This window comes from Pteronotus mesoamericanus, unplaced genomic scaffold, assembly GCF_021234165.1.
Source record: "Pteronotus mesoamericanus isolate MK-2021 breed Mesoamerican mustached bat unplaced genomic scaffold, CSHL_Meso_final contig_42, whole genome shotgun sequence".
NCBI lineage: Eukaryota > Metazoa > Chordata > Mammalia > Chiroptera > Mormoopidae > Pteronotus > Pteronotus mesoamericanus.
In genome coordinates this window covers 2,955,650-2,975,138 of record NW_026555157.1, presented here as the reverse complement: position 1 = coordinate 2,975,138, position 19,489 = coordinate 2,955,650, and the positions used below count along the sequence as shown (strand labels likewise).

The following is a 19,489-nucleotide window of genomic DNA, read 5'->3' as shown; positions in this document are numbered from 1 at the left end:
TCATATTTGAGGTGCACATACATGTGTAATGGCTTATTAAAACATGTCACTCTCAATGGAATCCTATCCAGTACAATTAAAAAAATTCTGGGGAGATTAAATTTAAACCTTTCTCTTTCACCATAAAACTAAAGATATTCAGTGGACACCACACCATGGCTCTCTACTGATTTTCTTTATTTAGATATAAATGAGATAGCAATATCCTCATCACATTCTATTACAAACCAGAGTTTTAGAATACCTTTTGAAGATACTGTTTTTTTATAAATAACAGTATCCTAGATGATATTCCTAGATGATATTTATTATGAAATGTACCTATTATGATAAATTTTCTTGAAACTGAACTTTACAGATATTTATAATTGCCACTATTATCTATCTTTATAGTTTTGCAGATTGTTCAGTTTTTGCTTTCTCTTTTACTGCTTTTCTTCCACCAGTGAGATATTTTTAAAACATGTTGGAAGTTGAAATCTAATATGAAATGTTGACCCAACAGGATACTGGCCTTCTTGAGGCTTTCCTGCTAGGATTACTCGTCAGTGATTTTGGAATGCCAGTCACTGTCACCGGCATTCCTCGGGCCCTAAAGCAGGCACCTTAGTATTAGGACAATGAGACTCATTGTGATAAAAAGGTCACAGTTGTTTTATTAGTCAATAAGGTACAGATTTCAGGCAATTATAAAGCTAAATGTCAAAGCTTGGAAGGTCTGCATACTCTTGTTCTAATCAACCTGAGATACTTGTGACTTCTCGGTCATTGAGTCTCCTTAAGGAGCAGCAAAGTAGGGTAAAGAATAAAGAATATGAATAAAGAATTAACATGATGCCTATCTTCTTAAAGCTATTTTCAGGATTGTTAAATTAAATGAACTTAGTGAGGTACGATACATTTCAGTGGTTTCTTTTAATGTTCCTCTTAATGATTAATGAATAATCTTCAATGATTTACTTATCTGAGCTGCTACTTTTAATTTCTAATTGTGAAATTGTAGAATCATTGACTTACTGATACAAAAAATTACTTCTTTTTTTAAAGAGTAATACAACTTAAAAATACTAGCATTCCTTGACATACAGAAAGACTGGTCTCTGCCTGGTGATAAACAAGATAATTAACCTAAAATTTTTGAAAGAAGAGACTATTTGCAATTCACTATATTCTCTTCTTAAAATAGCAAGCAGCCATATTTTGGCTGTGTGTATGATTGGTATTCCTTTTTTCCCTGGGTATCTGTCATGACTGTTCAGGGGTATAAGTATGCCCTCTCTCACTTGATTTCTCCCTTGACTTTCTCATTTCTTGCTAAGGAACACAATTTTTCATGAAATAATATTTTGAAAGATGGCCTGTGTCTTGTTTCATGTCACTAAAGGCCATTTGCCCTTTAAGTGACATGAAAGTTAATGTCTTAAACATTATGTAGGGAGAAGGTCCTATAGGATGTAAGTAGTGTGCTAACACAAAAGGTGAAGCATGAAATAACTTACTATTGAGTCCAGTTTTAAATAATTTGGGGAGTGGGGGGTCACAGAAGTAATTAAGCCTGTTTTGTCCTGAACATTAACTTTGTGGAACATTTTGGTGAGACTAGGCCAAGTGTGATGTGCTCTTGTTTTTTTCCACCTTGTGTTGGAAAGAAAATAAATAAGCATGAAAGCTCATTTGCAGATTACCTTAGCAGTGGGACCTGGCAGTGTGGTAGAGATTCCGGAGATTCTTGTAGATGTGCCCACTCAGAGCTGGGAGGGATGTGGAGTTTGTAATGAAAGGCTCCAGCATGCCCAAGAGACCCCTGAGGAAGATGTCAAAGTCTTTTCTAGATTCTGTTTCTCTGCTCTGCCCAATTGTGTATATAACCTTAGAGATGTCACTACAATCTCCATGGACCACAGTTTTCTCATCTGTATAACTTCTTAGTTATTTCAGCTTTAAAAAGATACGAATTTATAAATTTAAACTGTGTACTAATTTAAGCTTAGCCAAGAACCTAATTGCTGAGCATTTCTGTGGGAAAATGCAGAGTTCCTACTAAACCATCAAGAATGCATTTGGAATGCAAATAGGCATGGAGATGGAAACATTAGACCTGAGGCTGGTTTATCAATTGGGAAATCCTGGGATTGAAGTGTGAATATCTCTTTTCTGTCTTAATTAACTGCAGACACCAGAGGGTATAAATGAGGAACAAAGGATTCAGGAGTTGGCTGCAATGGAAGAGGCCCGGATAGCAATTCTGAACAACCTTGAGGAACTTGAACAAAAAATCAAAGATATAAATGACCAGATGGATGAATCTTCTAGAGAGGTATAAACCATGAGTTCATTTTTTACCATCTCCCTGTTTTGTTTTGTTTTTTTTTTTGTTTTTAGCTTAAAAATACTGCTGCCCATTAAGGCCCAGGCATTGGAAACAGAATACATATGTCAAGTTCAGTGGGTATATATGTAGGATAAAAATGCCTTCTTTTTACATTTCTTTTTCCTTCTTTTTTAATAAGAAGAGAGAAACATATTTAGCCATTTTTCATCTACTCAATATATAAACTGACTTTGTTGTGACTAGTACAGCAGGTTCTCAAATAACGTCATTTTGTTTAACTTCTTTTCATGCTAACATTAATGAGATCCTGTAGGAACTTTTGTTTATATCAATTAGCCTATGGTAAATTGTTTATATCAATTAGCCTATTGTAAAATTGGTTTCATTATACACCATTTCACCACAATTCTAAGAACCTATGATGATGTTAAGTAAGGATTTATTGTATATGCTTTCTGACTTTCTACACATCTGTGAGCTGAGGTACCATGAATTTAGGTGTTCAGGTTGAAATCCAACAAATATTTTCTGAGCATGCTTACTGTGAATCGGGTATCATGCTGGCACTATAGGGGGGATTTACGTGTGAATTGAACATAGACTCAGCTTTGTAGAGGTTTGCAAACCAGGGAGGAGACAGATACAGACAGACTATAAGTCTGGCTACAGAAATACAACTATAACTGAAGGGAGGGACAGTTTTTACATTACCTCCATGAAATGAGAAAGAGCAAATAATTCTGCCTAGGCAGGATCTGCATGTCTATACTCACAGATGATGCAGACAGCCCCAAATGTGGAAGGGGGCTGCTCACCTGTCAGCTGGTGCACAAACGCTGGAAGCCCCTCCTGCTGGCATGGCTAAGGAATGCAGTGCTCGCACTCTGGGCTGAGTGTAGTTTTTACTTCCCATGCTCCAGGGACAAACAAAGACAGACGTGGTGGTTCCCTAGATGGTTCATGCTTGAGCCTGAATGCAAGCAAATAGGCAAAATATCCTTGAGAAATAAGCAGAAAGGGGGTCTTTATTGAAAAAATTAAGTAATTAGTTTTCTTATATTCTATGCTCACCAGCTTTCTTCTCTAGGACTCCTGAGCAGTCACAGGGGCTCCTGAAATGGTCTGTAGGCCCCACAATCTGGCTGATACAGTAGTTACTTTTTGAAATTTGTAGCTGTTAGAAATATACCTCTGAAGTAAGTCGCTAAGAATTTCCTTGAGGGTGAAACACCTCTGGGCTTTGTTTTGTGTCCTCAGTTGGACATGGAATGTGCTCTTTTGGATGGAGAGCAGAAATCTGAAACAACTGAACTGATGAAAGAGAAGGAGATACTGGATCATCTAAACCGGAAGATAGCAGAACTGGAAAAGAACATTGTTGGTGAAAAGACCAAGGTAAAAGAAAATTCTATTCGAGTGCAGTTTTTAGGGGCAAAAGGGTGGTCCCATTTCATTGGATCTAAATGTATGAATTGCCATGGTTTTGGATTTCTGTGTCCCGTTCCTGGAGACAGTGGTACTAGAGAAAAGTCTTAAGATGAGGTAAGTTGTCACCAACTAAGAACTGTCAGGTATTGAGCAGCTGATGCTGTGAGAGGAGAGCCTGTATAATTACAAGCTGATATTCATGTCAGCTTTTTCTACTTGAGATGAGGGAATTGTGTTTTTTCATCAGCCATTCTGCTCTTCTGATTCTGTTGTGTTTTTTAAAGAATTCCTTTCGCTTACTGAACTTCTTTACCACTGGTGCCCTGGAGAAATGGCTTAAGCATGTCCAAATATGGCTGCCTCATTTCTTTTCATTTTTCTGTTTATTAAAAAGATGAATGAGAGCCATTCATCTCACCTGCCTTGCCTTGCCATGGTCTTCAGTGCAAGTGCGCTGCTCTTTGAAAAACACATTGCAGTTTTCAGGAGACCCCCACACACTGCCCAGTGAAGTCCGTCTGTGAAGCACAGTTGACACTGACTTTGGAAAAGGTCTTGTTTATACAGTTGAGGCCATGGCTTGAAAGTTAGTTGATATCTACTAGGGAAAGTATGAAAAATTACTTGTTTTTAGAATCTGGCGGGGGGGGGTAGTTGTCTTTTCTGTTTGTTTGTTTGTTTGTTTATTTTCTCTGGGAAATATTTTGCTCACTCTCCGCTCACATTCTGAGTTACTTATGGCTGAACTAAGCCTATGCCACAAATTAAAATGCCAGTTTGGGAAAGAAAAAGAAAAATGAACTTTAACACATTCTTTCTTGCTCTCCATGTTCTCCATTAAGTAGAGAAAAAGAAAAATAATGTTCAGTTTGAGTAAGTTCTACTGGTAATATGTGGAAAAGATTTCTGCTGAATGTGGCTTCCTTTTTATAGGTCCTTCTTTGTTTGAGACCAATAAATAAGGGCATTTGATCTTGGTGCCAGAAAATGAGCTCAAAAAGATATTGTCAGAAATTGAAGTCAGATTAAAAGCTACACATCAATATCTTGGCTTCCTGCTTGTCAAGATTAAACTGCACAGCTTTTTCATATTAAATTTTATGTATGTTCCGTCTAGCCCCAGACTTTGAAATAACAAAGAACCCATTTGGGTAATAGGTATATTTTTCTTTAACAGCTCAAAACCAAGTCAAAGCATTGATTGTCTAGTTCTGCAGTATGGGAGGATCACGCTTTTCAAAGGCTCTGTACTGAGACAGAAACTTTCGTTGGAGGCATCAAATGTCTTTGTTTTGGGACTCACTACTATTTTGTTTATGCCATTCTAGAGAACTTGTGGGACATAGGAATGGGTATCATGTTTCTGCCTTCGCCATCCATGTAGTTATTTATCTTTGTATGGCCCACACATGGTATGGCCTACAAATTCTATTTGTCTGTCATTAGCATCAGATTCTACACAAAAGTAAAGTAAGTTGCGTCAATGCTGAGTCTCATTTCCCAGAGAAAGCTGTGTTATGTTCTGCAGACTAAGGTACTGTTGAACAACAGGAATGTGGACAGGGATGAGCAAGGGGGTCACCTCCATCCTTCCTATGATTGTTTTGGTGGCTCAATAGAGGCTATGCAAAGAAGAGGGCACAGTGGGAGCCTGAAGAATAGGATCAGCTCCTGCAGCTGTTAGGGGATTAGTTGGTTTTGGAAGATGGGATTATTGTCTGTCATCACGTGGTATAAAGAATGGCAGAAACTGGCTTTGGGTCAGAGATGCCAGCAGATGAGGGAAGTGGAAACCGACTGGGCTAGATGACGTTACTACATATTCTTGACAACCAGACTCAAACAGGGACTCGTCTTACATGGCGGCATTACTGTGTTTCTCAAATAAACTTATTCTACCATTTTATGGCATGGTGATTGTATACGTTCACTTTGTTCAAACCTTTGGTCCCCTTTCCTCCCACTGGCTTAGAGATGGTCTCACTACCCATTTCACTGAGAAATTAGAAGCATCCCATCTCTCCACAGCCAAGGAAGCTTCTTTCTTCCCCTCAAAGACCAGTGCTTTTGGATGTGCTCTGGGCCTTATGCCATTCACCATCTCAACATCTTCCGTCTTATATCCCTCTTTCTCCACCTTTTTCCGCTTTACTGAAACTTATTGTCAGCAAGCTGACGTCATTATTTTAAAAAATTTTTACTTAAAAATAAACTTTTTATCACCTACTCTCTTATTTCGCTTCCTTTCGTCATAGCCTAACTTTTCAGTTTTCTTAGCGCTCTGTGTGTCCTCCCCCTCCATTGCCTCTTAACCATCCCTCTCATTGCAGTTGGCTGAGGCTCCCACTCATCGGATTTGTTTCTATTAAGGCTGCTAAAGACCTAGGTGCTGCCTAGCCCGCTGGGTACTTTTCGTTCCTCTTGTGATTAGATTTCTGAGGAGCACTCGGGACAGGGGACAGTCTTTCCTTGGTACTTCCCCTCTCCCACACCCCTTTGCTTCCACATACCATGCCCTTCTGGTTTTCCTTTTTTCCTCTTACTTGAATTTTGAATTTTCTAATCTTTCTGAAGATTTCTAGTCTTTCTGAATTTTCTATCTCAATTTCCTTTGCTTATTCCTCTGTCTCTATCCAATCAGTTCTTAAGAGTATTTGTCTCTGATCTGAACCTTCTCTTCTGGTATCCTCACGTTCTTTATAGCCGTGCTTTCCAATAACCTGTACATGCTGGTGACTGTCTAATGTTTCTCTTTAGCTTACCACCCTTCTCTGAACTTCTGACTCATATCCTGTGGCCTACCTGACATCTCCTCTCAGATATTTCACAGGTATTCCCAACTGAATGCCCGGTAACTGAAATCTTCATCTTATCCTTCCCCTTGCCTTCTACATCCTGCTCCCTTCCAATCCTGCTGTTCCTCCCGTTTTCCCAGTCCAGGAAATGGCCCCTTGGTGCACCTAGATTCTTGACACTTCTTTCTCCATCACTCCACATCCAATTGATTATGAAAAGATTTCTCAATCACTTCAACGTCTCTGAATCTTCACTAACAGTAATTTCTTCTGAATCTTCGAAGTATTTTCTTTAGTTCTGTTTCCAGCTGCTTTCCTTCAGCCCATTCTTTTCACAGCAGCCAGAGTGATTTTGTGTAAAAAATACAAATTAGATCATATCACTCTGTCTTGTGTTCTGCTGTATTTTGTATGAATGGAAAGTCCTTATTTATCATGTGCCTTTCTGTCACCACTCTCCCCTTCTTCACACCTCTCTCATGGTGGTCCTCTTTCTGTTTGTTTAAAGATTTGTTCTCCCGCCCTATCCCCACCAAAGGTCGCTTGCTGATTGGTTTGCTCTGCCTGGAATGCCCTTCCTCATACTTGGTGCCTGTTGTTTCCGCCATTCGGGACTTAGGTTCTGTGTTAGTTTTTCTGAAAACCCCTTCCAAACCTTTCTAGTTCATATTATGTTCTCCCTATTGTTCTTTTAGTTCTTTTATGAATCATACATGATAGTTTACATTTGTTCTGGGCTTGTTAGATATTTATTTCCTTCTCTAGCCTGTGATATAGAGGAAGACATCATTGTCCTCTATTTTCTGAGCTCACAGTGGGAGCCAGCATACCACCCAGTATTCTCTGAGAATTGTGCATGGATCTCCCGCTAACAACAAGTCTGGTCTGGGCCTTAGCAGAAACACTGAGCCAAACACCTGCCCAAGAGCTACGCGGCCAAGTGTCAGGACAGCTGGGCTGCTCTGCCCAGCTGCACATGCCAGTGGGCTTGTAATCACGCTGCCCATCGAGCCAGAGCGTAAGACAGAAGGAGGAAGTGGCCTTTGCTCTTTTGGATTCTTGTTTCCTTTTCCATACACCTGTTGCTGCTGTCAGATATAAACTGTGGAATGAGAAAACCAAAACCTGAAAAGATATCCCTGTTGGGCAAGCTCTGATTCAGATGTCGATAGCACATCCTGTAGGCCCTGCTCTAGTGTTTTTAGAGGCAAGGCCTGGAGACATAGGAAGAAGGTTTAATAATACCTCAGAGTTCAAATCCTGGTGTGAAATCATTGATGTCATTCTTTGGCTCTGAAGACCAGTCTTTAGTATTATTTCTTTTAACTGAGTTGGGAATTATCATTCTGTTGGATATATTTAATATAGATAATAAATTAATATATTATAGATGATTATTATTTTTATATGTTACCATATAAAATATAAGCTATAGGCATAATTACATGGACAACATAAAATATAGACAATGCATTTAATTATGTAGTTAGTGCACATTTTTGCAGTGGCTCCCTGGACTGACCTTTCACTGCCAAGGCCGCCAGTAAGCTATCTCCATGGCACTCTGAGCTCCAGGCCGCCTGCCTGTGTGTTCTCAGGCAGTGTCCCGTCACAGATAGAGTCTCTATGAATATGGATAAACCCTGAACTGATTGAAATATCTGACTCAGAAATCTTCCCAGAGGAGATGTTTACTTGATGAAGGAGTAAGCAAAGAAGCCACCATGTTTCTTGGGGCGAATGAAAGGAGAGAGGACTGTTAACCTTTGCTCCAGTAAATGGCTTCAGTTTCCTGGGCTGGGTGACGGAGAGTGTGGAAGCCACCAGAGCCATGAAGCTCAGTTTGTGCGAAGGCCTGGTGTGGAACCGGCTTCCCTTCCTCCCACTTCCCTCATCTTCTGCATTTTTTAATGACCCTCACTCAGATAAATTATGATATTTTGTAGCTGTCCTGACCTGTACACTTTTATAGCTAAATCTGTTTAAAAGTGTGAACTGAAGCTTAAATTGCTCTATGCCATACAACATATTCCTGAGTGAAATCTCAAATTATTGGACTAATTGTCACTGTAGTTTAAGTGGTTAAATTTTATTCCCATTATTATCTTGCCAAAGTACCTGTTACTTCCTTCTCATCCTTCCTTCAGAGCCGGGGATGACAGTGAGCCAGGCCCAGAATTCCTCGGCAAAGTGTTAATGCCTCTCAAGTGCAAGCATTTGCCAAGTCACAGTCAATGTTCAGAGGGACCCAGCCCTTCCCGCACCTCTTTCTTACATTTCAAAGTTAGCTCCCTGGTTAGAGGAAGTGGAAATATATCATAGGATTTGGGGATTAAATCAACAGGATTCCAGATTGGGGTATTTTTTTCTGGTGGTGGTTTGATTACATATATCTTAGTGTTTTGATTTTCCAACTTTTTCTACACTAAACATCCATTCATTGTGTAATTAAAATGGCAAAGCCACAGGAAAAGAAATGCTGAAGAGAAATAGAGGGAAACACCTCCCTAGAGGCAGGCAGGGAGTGGGTTCTCAACAATCACTGTTTGTCGACACAGGTTTATTTCCTTTGCCCTTCCAAAATCTGAAAAGTTGTGTGGAAAAGAAAACGTCCTTTTGTAAGGTTGGCACCAAAATTTAGTTGCTTGCAAAACCTGACTTTGACTAATATTCACACTTGGTGTGACTATTTTTAAGTAGCTGTAGAAGTTGTAATGTGTTTGAGTAAAGGGTACTTCTTCATATAATATATTGTATGAACTGCTTTACCCCTGTAAAATTCAGACTATTCTGAAATCTGGAATCCATGCGGCCTTAGGAATTTGGGGCTTAACACAGTTGCCTAACCCCTGAACCTGGGAGGACGCCTGCCGCGTAAACAACCCCACAGCGTTTAGGAACTGGAAGGAAAGGGATTCTCCGGTATGGAGAGTATTTTGGATGGCTAAGGGACTGTGGATTTTAACGCATCACTTTATCAGTTCAAAACCTGAACCAGTTTTTTATGAAACATGGCATGCTTACCCAGCGTGTGCTGGATTCTGTGCTGAACAGTTTGGAAGTTAAAAGATGAATCTTAATTTTTAGGAAAACCTTATCAAGTTAATAAGGTTGCCAGATTTTCCCCTGTCCACATATGTGTGTGTGTATGCATATGTATGTATCTGTATGTATGTATCTGTGTATGTATATGTATGTGTAGTATATTCAGTTAAATTTGAATTTTAAATAAACAGAAAGTAATATTTTCTTTTCGGCTGTAATGGCCATTTTCGAGTAATTCGACAAAATGACAAACACAAAGGGAAGAGGAGAGGCACCCGCTGTATGTTCTCTAGGCCTTGTAGAAGCCAGGGAGTTGTTCCTTTGGCCACATACATGTGAATCTACAAGAAAGGTGATATTGTAGACATCAGGGGAAGGGACACTGTTCAAGAACAAATGCCCCTCAAATATTCCCATGGCAAAACCAGAAGGCTCTATAATGTTACCCAGCATGTGGTGGGCATTGTGTAAACATACAAGTTAAGGGCAAGCTTCTTGCCAAGAGAATTAACGTATATAGCCGAGATAGCTCCCTGAAATGCATGAGGGAAAATGATCAGCAAAAAAAGGAAGCCAAAGAGAAAGGGGCCTAGGCTCAGCTGAAGCACAGCCTTCTCCACCTAGAAAAGCACGCTGTGTGGGAATTGACGCAAAGGAGCCTGAGCTCCTGGAGCCCATTCCCTATGAATTCATGGCATGAGAGGTGTAAAAAAATAAAGACCACTGAACTGTTAAAAAAATAATAAGAAGTTTTTCGTATAATTATGTCTCATGCATTATTTGGGACATACTTATATTGGAGGATAATTTGTGGTTTACCTGAAATTAAATTTAACTAGGTGTCCTCTATTTTATCTAGCAGCTATACAAGCTGATAAAATAGTATCTTTTCAGGGTAACCTTGAACCATCTGCTTAACAAGCATTACATTCTTAGATATGGTAAAATGATTTTTTTCACTGGTGTTCAAGAATTTCTGTGTGATTGGAATTCATATAGAGCCAGCGAGTTAAATTTCAGTTCACGAACACAACTTAAAAGCGAGACAACTTATGTTACTGCCTGCTTTCTAACCACAGATTTAGCAAAGCAAGCCTTTTATCATTATGTTCATTCAAGATAATTGGCAACTCTTGTGTACAAAGTCAAATTATTTAGGGTAAATTTATAAATACTCTTGACCATTTGTCTATTAGAAGAGAATCATTTTGCATCTGAAGTTGAAATGCATCCTCTCTCTCTGAATGTGTATTCAATACAGGAATCCCTCACAGTTTATTTTTCCTTTAGTTTACCTGAGGCATTTAAGTTGAATGTAAAAATTTTGGACAAAAATACCTGGGATATTATTTGTAAGAGAGGCCTTTTACACAATGAAGCAAATGTGCTAAGGCCAAATGTTTTAAGAACAATTTCAGGTGGATCCTGTGGTAGAATCTGGTGTCTTCATTAGAAAAATCAAATTGTAATTAACTGCTTTTGCTTCTCACATCATTCTGGGTGGGTAAATCAGTGTTTCTCAACCTGGTTGCATGCTAGAAAAAGCTGGAGAAACTTTTAAAATACTCATTCCTTAGCCTTTCTGACTAACTGGAGGCCTGGAAATATATATTTTTAAGCTTATATAAGTTATTCTAACATACAGTCAGTGCTAAGGACCACAGAGCTAAATAACCTGTACTTCATGAGGAAGGTGATCAGCTTCTCTCTTTTTCTACTTCCAACCTCTTATAAACATTTGAGTGTGTGAGTGAACAACTCACTGTGGAAACGAATAATAGGCCTGATGTAATGTACTGATTTCTACTTTTATTTGCCCATGAATAATTTACCTTTGGCCGTAAATACACTTTAGTCTTAAATATACAAAATAGGCAGAATCTGGTGATGAATTTGTGATCTAAACCGGATTTGCCAGTGCATCAGGAGAGGACAAGTCAATGTGAGAACAGTGCTGACAGAAGCTGCCATGTCTCTAGAAAAGTCTCATTGTGCCCTTGGTTTTAGAAATGCCCCTTGCACATCTGGTGTTTCCTAGAGTCTCCAATTCCTTGAAATTAATTTTTTTAACAGAATTAAATTTGTTAAAATATTAGCAACTTATCTTTATTTATTTCCTCAAAATAGATTTAGGAATCTTTAAAAAATATTACACTCTTTCACAATTTAGTGTTTCGAAAATATCACTGTGCCTATAGTAGTTAGAATAGGTGAGTTTGTTACCATTTTAAATCTAGAGGAAGAGGATAACACCCAGTTTTAATATTTTACGTGTAAAAATATGAATCCCTGAACCCTGGAATGCCATTTAATTTGTCCATCTGTTTTACCTTCACTGCAGAAGGTGATACTTTGAGCCCTAATTAACTACTTGTCCAGAGCTAATTTTCCTTTGAAAACTTCCGGGGCAGTAAATAGAAGATAGGAATATTAATTTCCTTCTGGCTCAAGAGTTGGCCTGCTCCTGGCTCGTGCAGGAGTGATGTCACCTCTGTGGGCTCTGTGATTTATGGCCAGGCCCACCTGCCACTAGCCCTTTCATCCTTCCCCTTGACTTCTTTTGCCCTAGCTTTGGCCCCAGTGAGCTTTTGCTCTGAGACCTAGGTGGTGGTCACAGTCTTACTGATAAATCACAGAGACGCTGCAGACGGTTCTGATGGTACCTGCTTGCATAATTCTTTTAACGGCCCCCTTGTATAGAATTGCAAAAAGTCTTGAACACTTCAGGAGGAAGGCACTATGTGAACATAAGGTATTTTCTTAAATAGTTGTTTTTTTCCTTTTTTTTAATTGTTTAATTACAGTTGTCCCCATTTCCCCCCATTACTCTCCCCTGCCCTACCCACCCCCGCCTCCCCCGTTCAATCCTCCCCCCTCCACATTGTCTCTGTCCGTGGGTCCTTTATACCTGTCCCTTGACAACCCTTCTCCTTCTTTGCCCCGTTATTCCCCTCTTCCTCCCCTCTGGTCACTGTCAGTTTGTTCTGCATTTCCATGTCGCTGTTTCTATTTTGCTTGCTTGTTTGTTTTTTATTAGTTGTTTTTTGTGATGATTATTAACAGTTTTTAAAAATGAGAGCATCAGAGCAATAGTTTGATTATTTCTGTGTTCTAGACCAGTGTCTTTTCATATTACCAAATATTGTATTGATGTTTTCTATCAAATATAAGTTTAAATTTTAGGGCTTTGAACATAGGGTATTTAATTGGAATGAATGGTTTTCTTATTTGCTTAACTTTCCGTTTGGAACTAGATTTGCTGCAAAATCTGGTGATACAGTATCTAGAAATAGAACTATTTTTGGATAAAATTCTCTTGCTTTGTAAATGGGGCCATCTTTGATCCACACACAGAGGAAATACATTTTCTTAGCCAAAAGACAATGGGCGTTCTGTATTGCTGGCTTTATTAAGGGAAAAAATTATTAATTCTGAAAGTAAAGACTAAATCTAACTGGTACCACTAGTATGTTCAATTTTACTATGAATTAACATTTGAGAATCCTTTTTTCTGTGAACGATACCATTGCTTTGTCCAATTCCTGCACAACAGATGTGCCCAATGGGCAAACTTACCATGAAAGACAAGGATAAGACAAAAGACTATCTTTAGAGTCTGCTAAGGTTTAAGTTGTAGAATCATTTTTAGGTTGATAGATGAAGTAGGGAACTCAGTTTTACAACTTCTGGACTTAATAATTTTGAGAAAAGAATACATTTCTAAATCAGAATATACATTTCTAAAATGCCCTTGAAATTTTAAAATCTAAGCCAAAAATGGAGACTCAAGTGAACTGGTATAGGTATTATTGTCATTAGTTTCAGACCTAAACCATAACTTCTTTTATAAAGAATCTGACTATATATTTACATAGGAAACCATGGCCATTTGGATAAAGAAGTTATAGTAAGTATAATTTTATAAGACTATTTCAGAGCTTCATCCTTGAAAAAATATATGTCCTTCTGTGATAGACTTAGAAGCCAGTTTTCTTTTTGCCAATTCCCATAGAATGTCCCAAGGAAAGCAAGGTCGTGGTATTTTGCTTACTGAGGCTGAAATTGTAGTAATGCTTCATAAAGTGCTTCTGTTTCGTCTCAGTGATATGCAAGGAGAGAATCAGGTCTCAAATTTACTTCAGGGGTTCAGAGTATCATAAAGGGAACACAGGCTGGGAAGACTGGCACTAAACAGGTTGAAGTTTTGTATCTCTACAAGGTGGTGTTGTAAGGCCTCGTAATCACTGTAGTGCAGTATTTGCCTATTATATTCTGGAAATTGTCTAGGGTCGCTTTGGAGTGAGTGACTTAGGAGGGATTTAGTGTTTATTTTGTCCTTTTGCTTCTATTCTGTGACTCCTGGGTGTTCTCCTCTCCTCTTTGTTCGCAGTCCAGGTTTCACTTACTTTTTAAGTCAGTCATTGTAGGGACGTTCTTATCCCCACAGTAAAAGTCACGCTTTGGTGTTTGCTCAACTGCCTGATATACCTTCCTCTTGCTGCTTGGTCAGTCTTGCATTTTTACTAGCTCTCTCAGCCTCTGAATTAGATGCTCTCTTTGGAATCAGATTCTATAATTGTTTAAGCTCTGAAGTTCACCGGATAGCTAGAATGTTTCAGAAGACCAGGGTATCAGCTGGAGCGCCTAATGTGCCTCCAACATCGGAACAAAATTTCAGTTATTTCCAAAGCTTGCCTGAGAAATGCCTTGAGAAAATCAGACTACCACAGTACATGAGGCAAATGCCTGCTTTTTATTGTCTGGTTCTCTGCCAAGTGACTCTGTAAAGCCATCTTAGGAATTTGGTTGGCATTATTTTTGTTCTTTGTTGACCATTGACCAACTACCATTGCTTCTCTGGCTATTGTAACATGGTGGCAGGAAATAGGTAAGGAAGGACGGAGGGGTGGAAGTCAGTGCCAATACTCAAGGAAGTAGATTGTGTTTTGAGAATATAGAAATGGGGTCTCTTGTCTTTACTTCCATTTACACCCCCTTATCCTTGTCACTAACGTATATTTCTATGTTCATAGGATATCTAGTGTTTGTGTATACTTGTTTGTGTTATCATTGGGAAATGTTCACTAACGTCTGCTCAGGTATGAAGGTAATTTCTATTCTTCTATTTTCTGATTTCTGAACTTCAGGAGAAGGTAAAGCTTGATGCTGAAAGGGAAAAACTAGAGAGGCTTCAGGAGCTTTACTCCGAGCAGAAGACGCAGCTGGACAATTGTCCTGAGTCCATGAGAGAACAGTTACAGCAACAACTGAAGAGGGTCAGTAGCAAACAGGAATGTGTCAGTTGTTTCTTTTTGTTTCTTTTTTTTTTTAAATTAAATTCTACTTACCTCTGACTTCCTTCTTCACATACCATAAATTTGCTTAAGCTCTGGTCATTAGATACTTTTTAAATAGAAATATGCATGCTGACAATATATATCATTTCAGGCTAATCAGTTAAAAAATTCCTTGTTAGAATCCTTCACCTAGTTGCTTATGTAAAAACATTTCTGGAGTTATTCCTGTAATCAAAGAGAGCAATTCCTGACATGTAACCATTACCAAGATTGTAGCATTTAATCAACTGACATCTTCGCCCTATTATCGCTGCATCGTGAGTACTGTTTACCCTTGAATGTTTTCTTTTTAGCTTGATTTCATACTCTTGTTCAAAAATTACCTTATTCTCTGATTTGCTTTCCACCACTGCTTATTGTATTCTTTTTCTTTCCCTCTCTGATTCTTAGTGACATTGAACTCACTAGCATGAGCACAACAGTCAAACATCCAGACCCAAGATGTAGGGCAGTACCAATGCCCTCAACATCTTCTCATAGGAATTTCATGATTTTTAAAAACTTAGTGCAGCATAGACCTTCTAGTTGAACTTTATCAGGTTATTTGCTGAACCTGACACTGGCAGGGTCTAACATGGCCCTTCTTTGTTCTACAAAGAAGACTTTCCACATGGGTGGTTTCGCAGTTCCTGGGAAAGCCACTTACAATTTCATGGACAACAGCTCTGTTTCCTCTAACAGCAGCCCAGATAAATTGTGACCCTGGGAGACAGTCTTGGGCTTTTAAAGGAGTCACATAATAGTAATTAGTGCTGAGTGACTAACAAGTTATGATTCCACATGAGTAGGAAAGAAGGCTAGTTTCCCTTATGATGTTATGTCTATGCCTTCTCGGGAAAGGACAAGTTGAAAAATAAGTTACGATAGCCCACCCTTGAAAATGTTTAAGATGACCTTTCATACAAAAATATTTGATGCCTTGAGTATCAGTAGGTTATGAAAAATTAGCTAAAACTTTTCAATATATTACAGAGGTTGAAAACATCTTAATAAAGAGTACCGAATACAGGCAGATTAAACTGCAGCACATCAGTTTTAATATTTGTTCTTTCTTACAATCTTGGATCAAAGAAAGTTAGTGTTTCCTTCTCTTCAGTCATTTTATTGTGCACAGCTAAATTTGCTGTAAGAAGATGAAAATTCTCTTTCTTCAGTGTCACTGTTCTCTGAAAATCTTGTGGCAAAATGATTAGGAAAAGAATAGTATTTGTAAAATTATTTTAGTTTCTCATTTGTTTGTGTGTATGCCAGTTCACAAAAGAGATTAGGAGACTGATATTTATAGTTGTTTAATGTCATTCAACTCTCCTTATTACTAAAGTTTTTACACAGTTGTAATACTTTATTTTGAGTCAGCAGCATAGTTATATAATTTGTTCTTTCCTTTCTCTAGTTATACAGTTAATTTTTATACTCTGTAAGTATTGCTTCAAATAAAAATTGGTAGATTCTATTAGTAACCTGAACTCAGGTTGATATAATTACTGTTTGCTTAATCTAGCTTCTATAGGATAACTCATAAATTTGTATATGCTCTAAGAGTATGACTAGAAAGGAGGAAGGAAAATGATGCAGACAGTCTGTTCCACTAACTGAAGGCAAAGACTCCTTCCTCTTCCTTTCCAAGCAAAGTGTAAGCTTCTTATCATAAAACGCCTTTTCTTAGGAGAGAGAAACTGGCTTGCGGTAGCTTCTGTTCACTTGATGTTACAAAGTCTACTAATTCTATTTTTCAGAAATGATGACCAGAGTTAACTCTTCACAAATCCCTTGGCTTAATCAGTAAAAAATTCGGTTATTTCATTGGAAGTCCATTCATACTAGGAACTTCCTATGTTATCACAACTCATTTCCCTTCAGACTTAAAACACTTCAGAATACCACTTCACTACAAAGTTTCCCCAAGGCATTTTAACTCAGTTGAGTAAAGTTGGTTTTACTACAACAAACTTTATTAGGAGGCAAGTTATACAAAATAAAGGAATAGTGAGAACATCATTTTCTTAAACTATATATTTTCTCAGATACTTATGCTGAAATTGTAGAATGATTTTGTATATACTATACTGTGGATTTATGACCGGGCTTCTACCGCTAAATCATTGCTTTAAGAGTCATAATACAGTTTTCATCTGATGTTGTTTCATGGCCTGCGGTTGTAAATAGTTGGCACAGGCTCACCCATCGAATTGTTCTCTATGAGTAGTGTGGAAAGGAAAGCTGAAGTTAAATGAGTCTTTCATTTGCCAGGATAAATTCCACTATTAAATGCAGGCAACACCTGGCTAAAACATGTTTCTTGTGCTTTTGATAATTACTCAGGTATCTGGTTGATTTTAGTTTCTTGACTTTTAAAAAAATTTATTCAGTGATATCTATGATTAGGAAACCTTTTTTCTCACTGCCTCTACAATCAGTTTATAATTTAATCTTGCACAACTCATTCAACCTCAATGAGCCTCAACAACCTCATATATAAGGTGAGGAATTTATACTAGATGTACCATTGTACCATTGTCTTTCCAAATTCCAAAAGTATGCAGTTAGAGTGTTTGACTGTAGCACATAAAATGGAGGAATGTTAACAAAGTGTGGGCCCCATTAAAATTTGCCTTCAGACTTGGTCTTGAACTGTTAGATTATTACTTTAATTCCTCCTGGCATTACCACATCTATTCTCTTATTTCTCTGCAAGGCAAAGAAAACATCAAGATCTGCATGTAAACTTTGCTATATAAATTCTCAAAAACGTGATTGGAAAGAAAAAAAAAGGAATTGCATTAAATTTTCCTTAGTGAGCTGTTTTATAGCCTTTCACACCTGGTCTTTAAGCTTGCCAGCTGATAGAGATCTGTAATGTTCTTTTAGTAGTGAGGTGGAGCTCAAATTTTCATTTGACTTATCATATGCTTGACTTTGAGCTTCCTGCATATATTATTCGGTATTCAATGAAACCACTCCTGCCCCTAAATTCCATCTCCTGAGTTCTTATGATCTAGCATCTTTTAAAAGTTTTCCCCCTCCCAAGTTTTTTCTTTCACAATTTAAGTTTATATACACACAATTTAATAGTTTAAATAACTTGATCAAACGATTACACACATGGAATCTGAGTGCTGAGTTTAGCTTTCGTTTTCAAGTTAGTTTCCTTCCTACTGTGCTGTTATTTTCTTGCAGTAGTTTAAATATTTACTACAAATACATTAGTGACTGTGACCTTGATGCAGTTAAAGTAACATGTTGCATGTTAACCAGATGTGGAATGGGGGACTGACTAGTATAGTGTATATATTGTGAGCCCTATATCCACTTTGAATGTAAATTTTTTATAAACTAAAATAGGGGGTTTATTAAGTTTTTATCTCAATAACTTTTAGACACAAATGAAGCTTAATGGAAAGATCTTAAAAATTAGTGTATGTGCCTGTATGAATAAATATATCAACTAATGCTGCTTCAGGTATTTTGTTTTGAGACATAATACTTTAGTTATCTCTTAATTCCTTCAGTAGTGACTAAATTTGATCTGAATTCATTAATTTCTTTAGAAATTATAAGCATGAAATAAATGTCTGAGAAACTTGAAATGTCACCCAATAACTTGAAACCAAAACCACATTTTGTTTGTCCAATTAAAATGTAAAGAAGTTTTAAATGATAAATTTTTAAAATTGTTTTTCCTGCTCTTAGGCTCTGAGAATACGCTGCCTGTGTTGACATAATAACCTTGTTGCTATAGTGTTGGTTTTAATTACATGGTTACATGGTAGCTAATATCTCTTCTGTGAATCATTCCCAGAATAACATTCATTTCATAAAATAGAAATATATTCCATTTGATTAAAAGATTTAATTTTTCATCACTTAAATAAAAACCAGGAGGTGAATGGAGTTAAACACTGATACAGATCTAACTTATCATATGTTTATTTTTCTAATTCTTTTTGATGTTTTGATTGAAAAAATATTTGTCCCAGTTCTTTTACCTATGAAGATTGCAAACCATGTAGTTCAGCTGGCTCTTCCTTTTGGCCATAGCTTATTTATAAATTATGTATTTTTAAAAAATCTAGACATACTATGTTTGCAGCTCTGTCAAAGTCTCCAAAAGTAAGGGGGTAGGTGTCTTTTTAAAAAGTAGATTGGAGAATAATTTACACAACACAAACCAATTTTTGCACAAATACAGGTTCATTCTTATCTTGAGGCATCTCATAAGTTGGAAAATGCCTATTCTAGACCATCTGATTTTTTATGATGCCTAATCTTTCTTCAGTGTCCTAGGATTATCCACACAGTAGTGGTACATAATCTTTTGAGTCACTCTTTGTGCCTGATGAAAGCTGTTGTTCTCTTTTTTTCCACTAAAAAGGTTGGTAATCAATTTTAAGGGATTTACAGAAGCCTGGTTTAAGAACCCCAATCTCCAAATTTTTTTTTATTACATTTCTCTTCAATAAAATTATGTGAGCATGCATCCCTATATGTATTATATAGACCATATATATACCTATGCATGCTCAAAAATGTAT

The 19,489-nt window shown here is 37.6% G+C and overlaps 1 protein-coding gene across 10 annotated transcripts in view; it reads left to right on the top strand.

Annotated features, from left to right (window-relative positions):
* The window catches only part of PHLDB2 (pleckstrin homology like domain family B member 2), a 105,911-nt gene that overhangs the window by 42,073 nt on the left and 44,349 nt on the right, over nucleotides 1-19,489 (top strand). For 9 of the 10 annotated variants that reach the window (XM_054577321.1, XM_054577322.1, XM_054577318.1 and 6 more), the window contains exons 4-6: nucleotides 2,174-2,317; nucleotides 3,590-3,727; nucleotides 14,748-14,876. In XM_054577321.1, the coding sequence (XP_054433296.1) occupies nucleotides 2,174-2,317; nucleotides 3,590-3,727; nucleotides 14,748-14,876 (411 nt within the window). The remainder of the gene's footprint in view (nucleotides 1-2,173; nucleotides 2,318-3,589; nucleotides 3,728-14,747; nucleotides 14,877-19,489) is intronic. The other variant, XM_054577320.1, reaches the window with a different exon arrangement.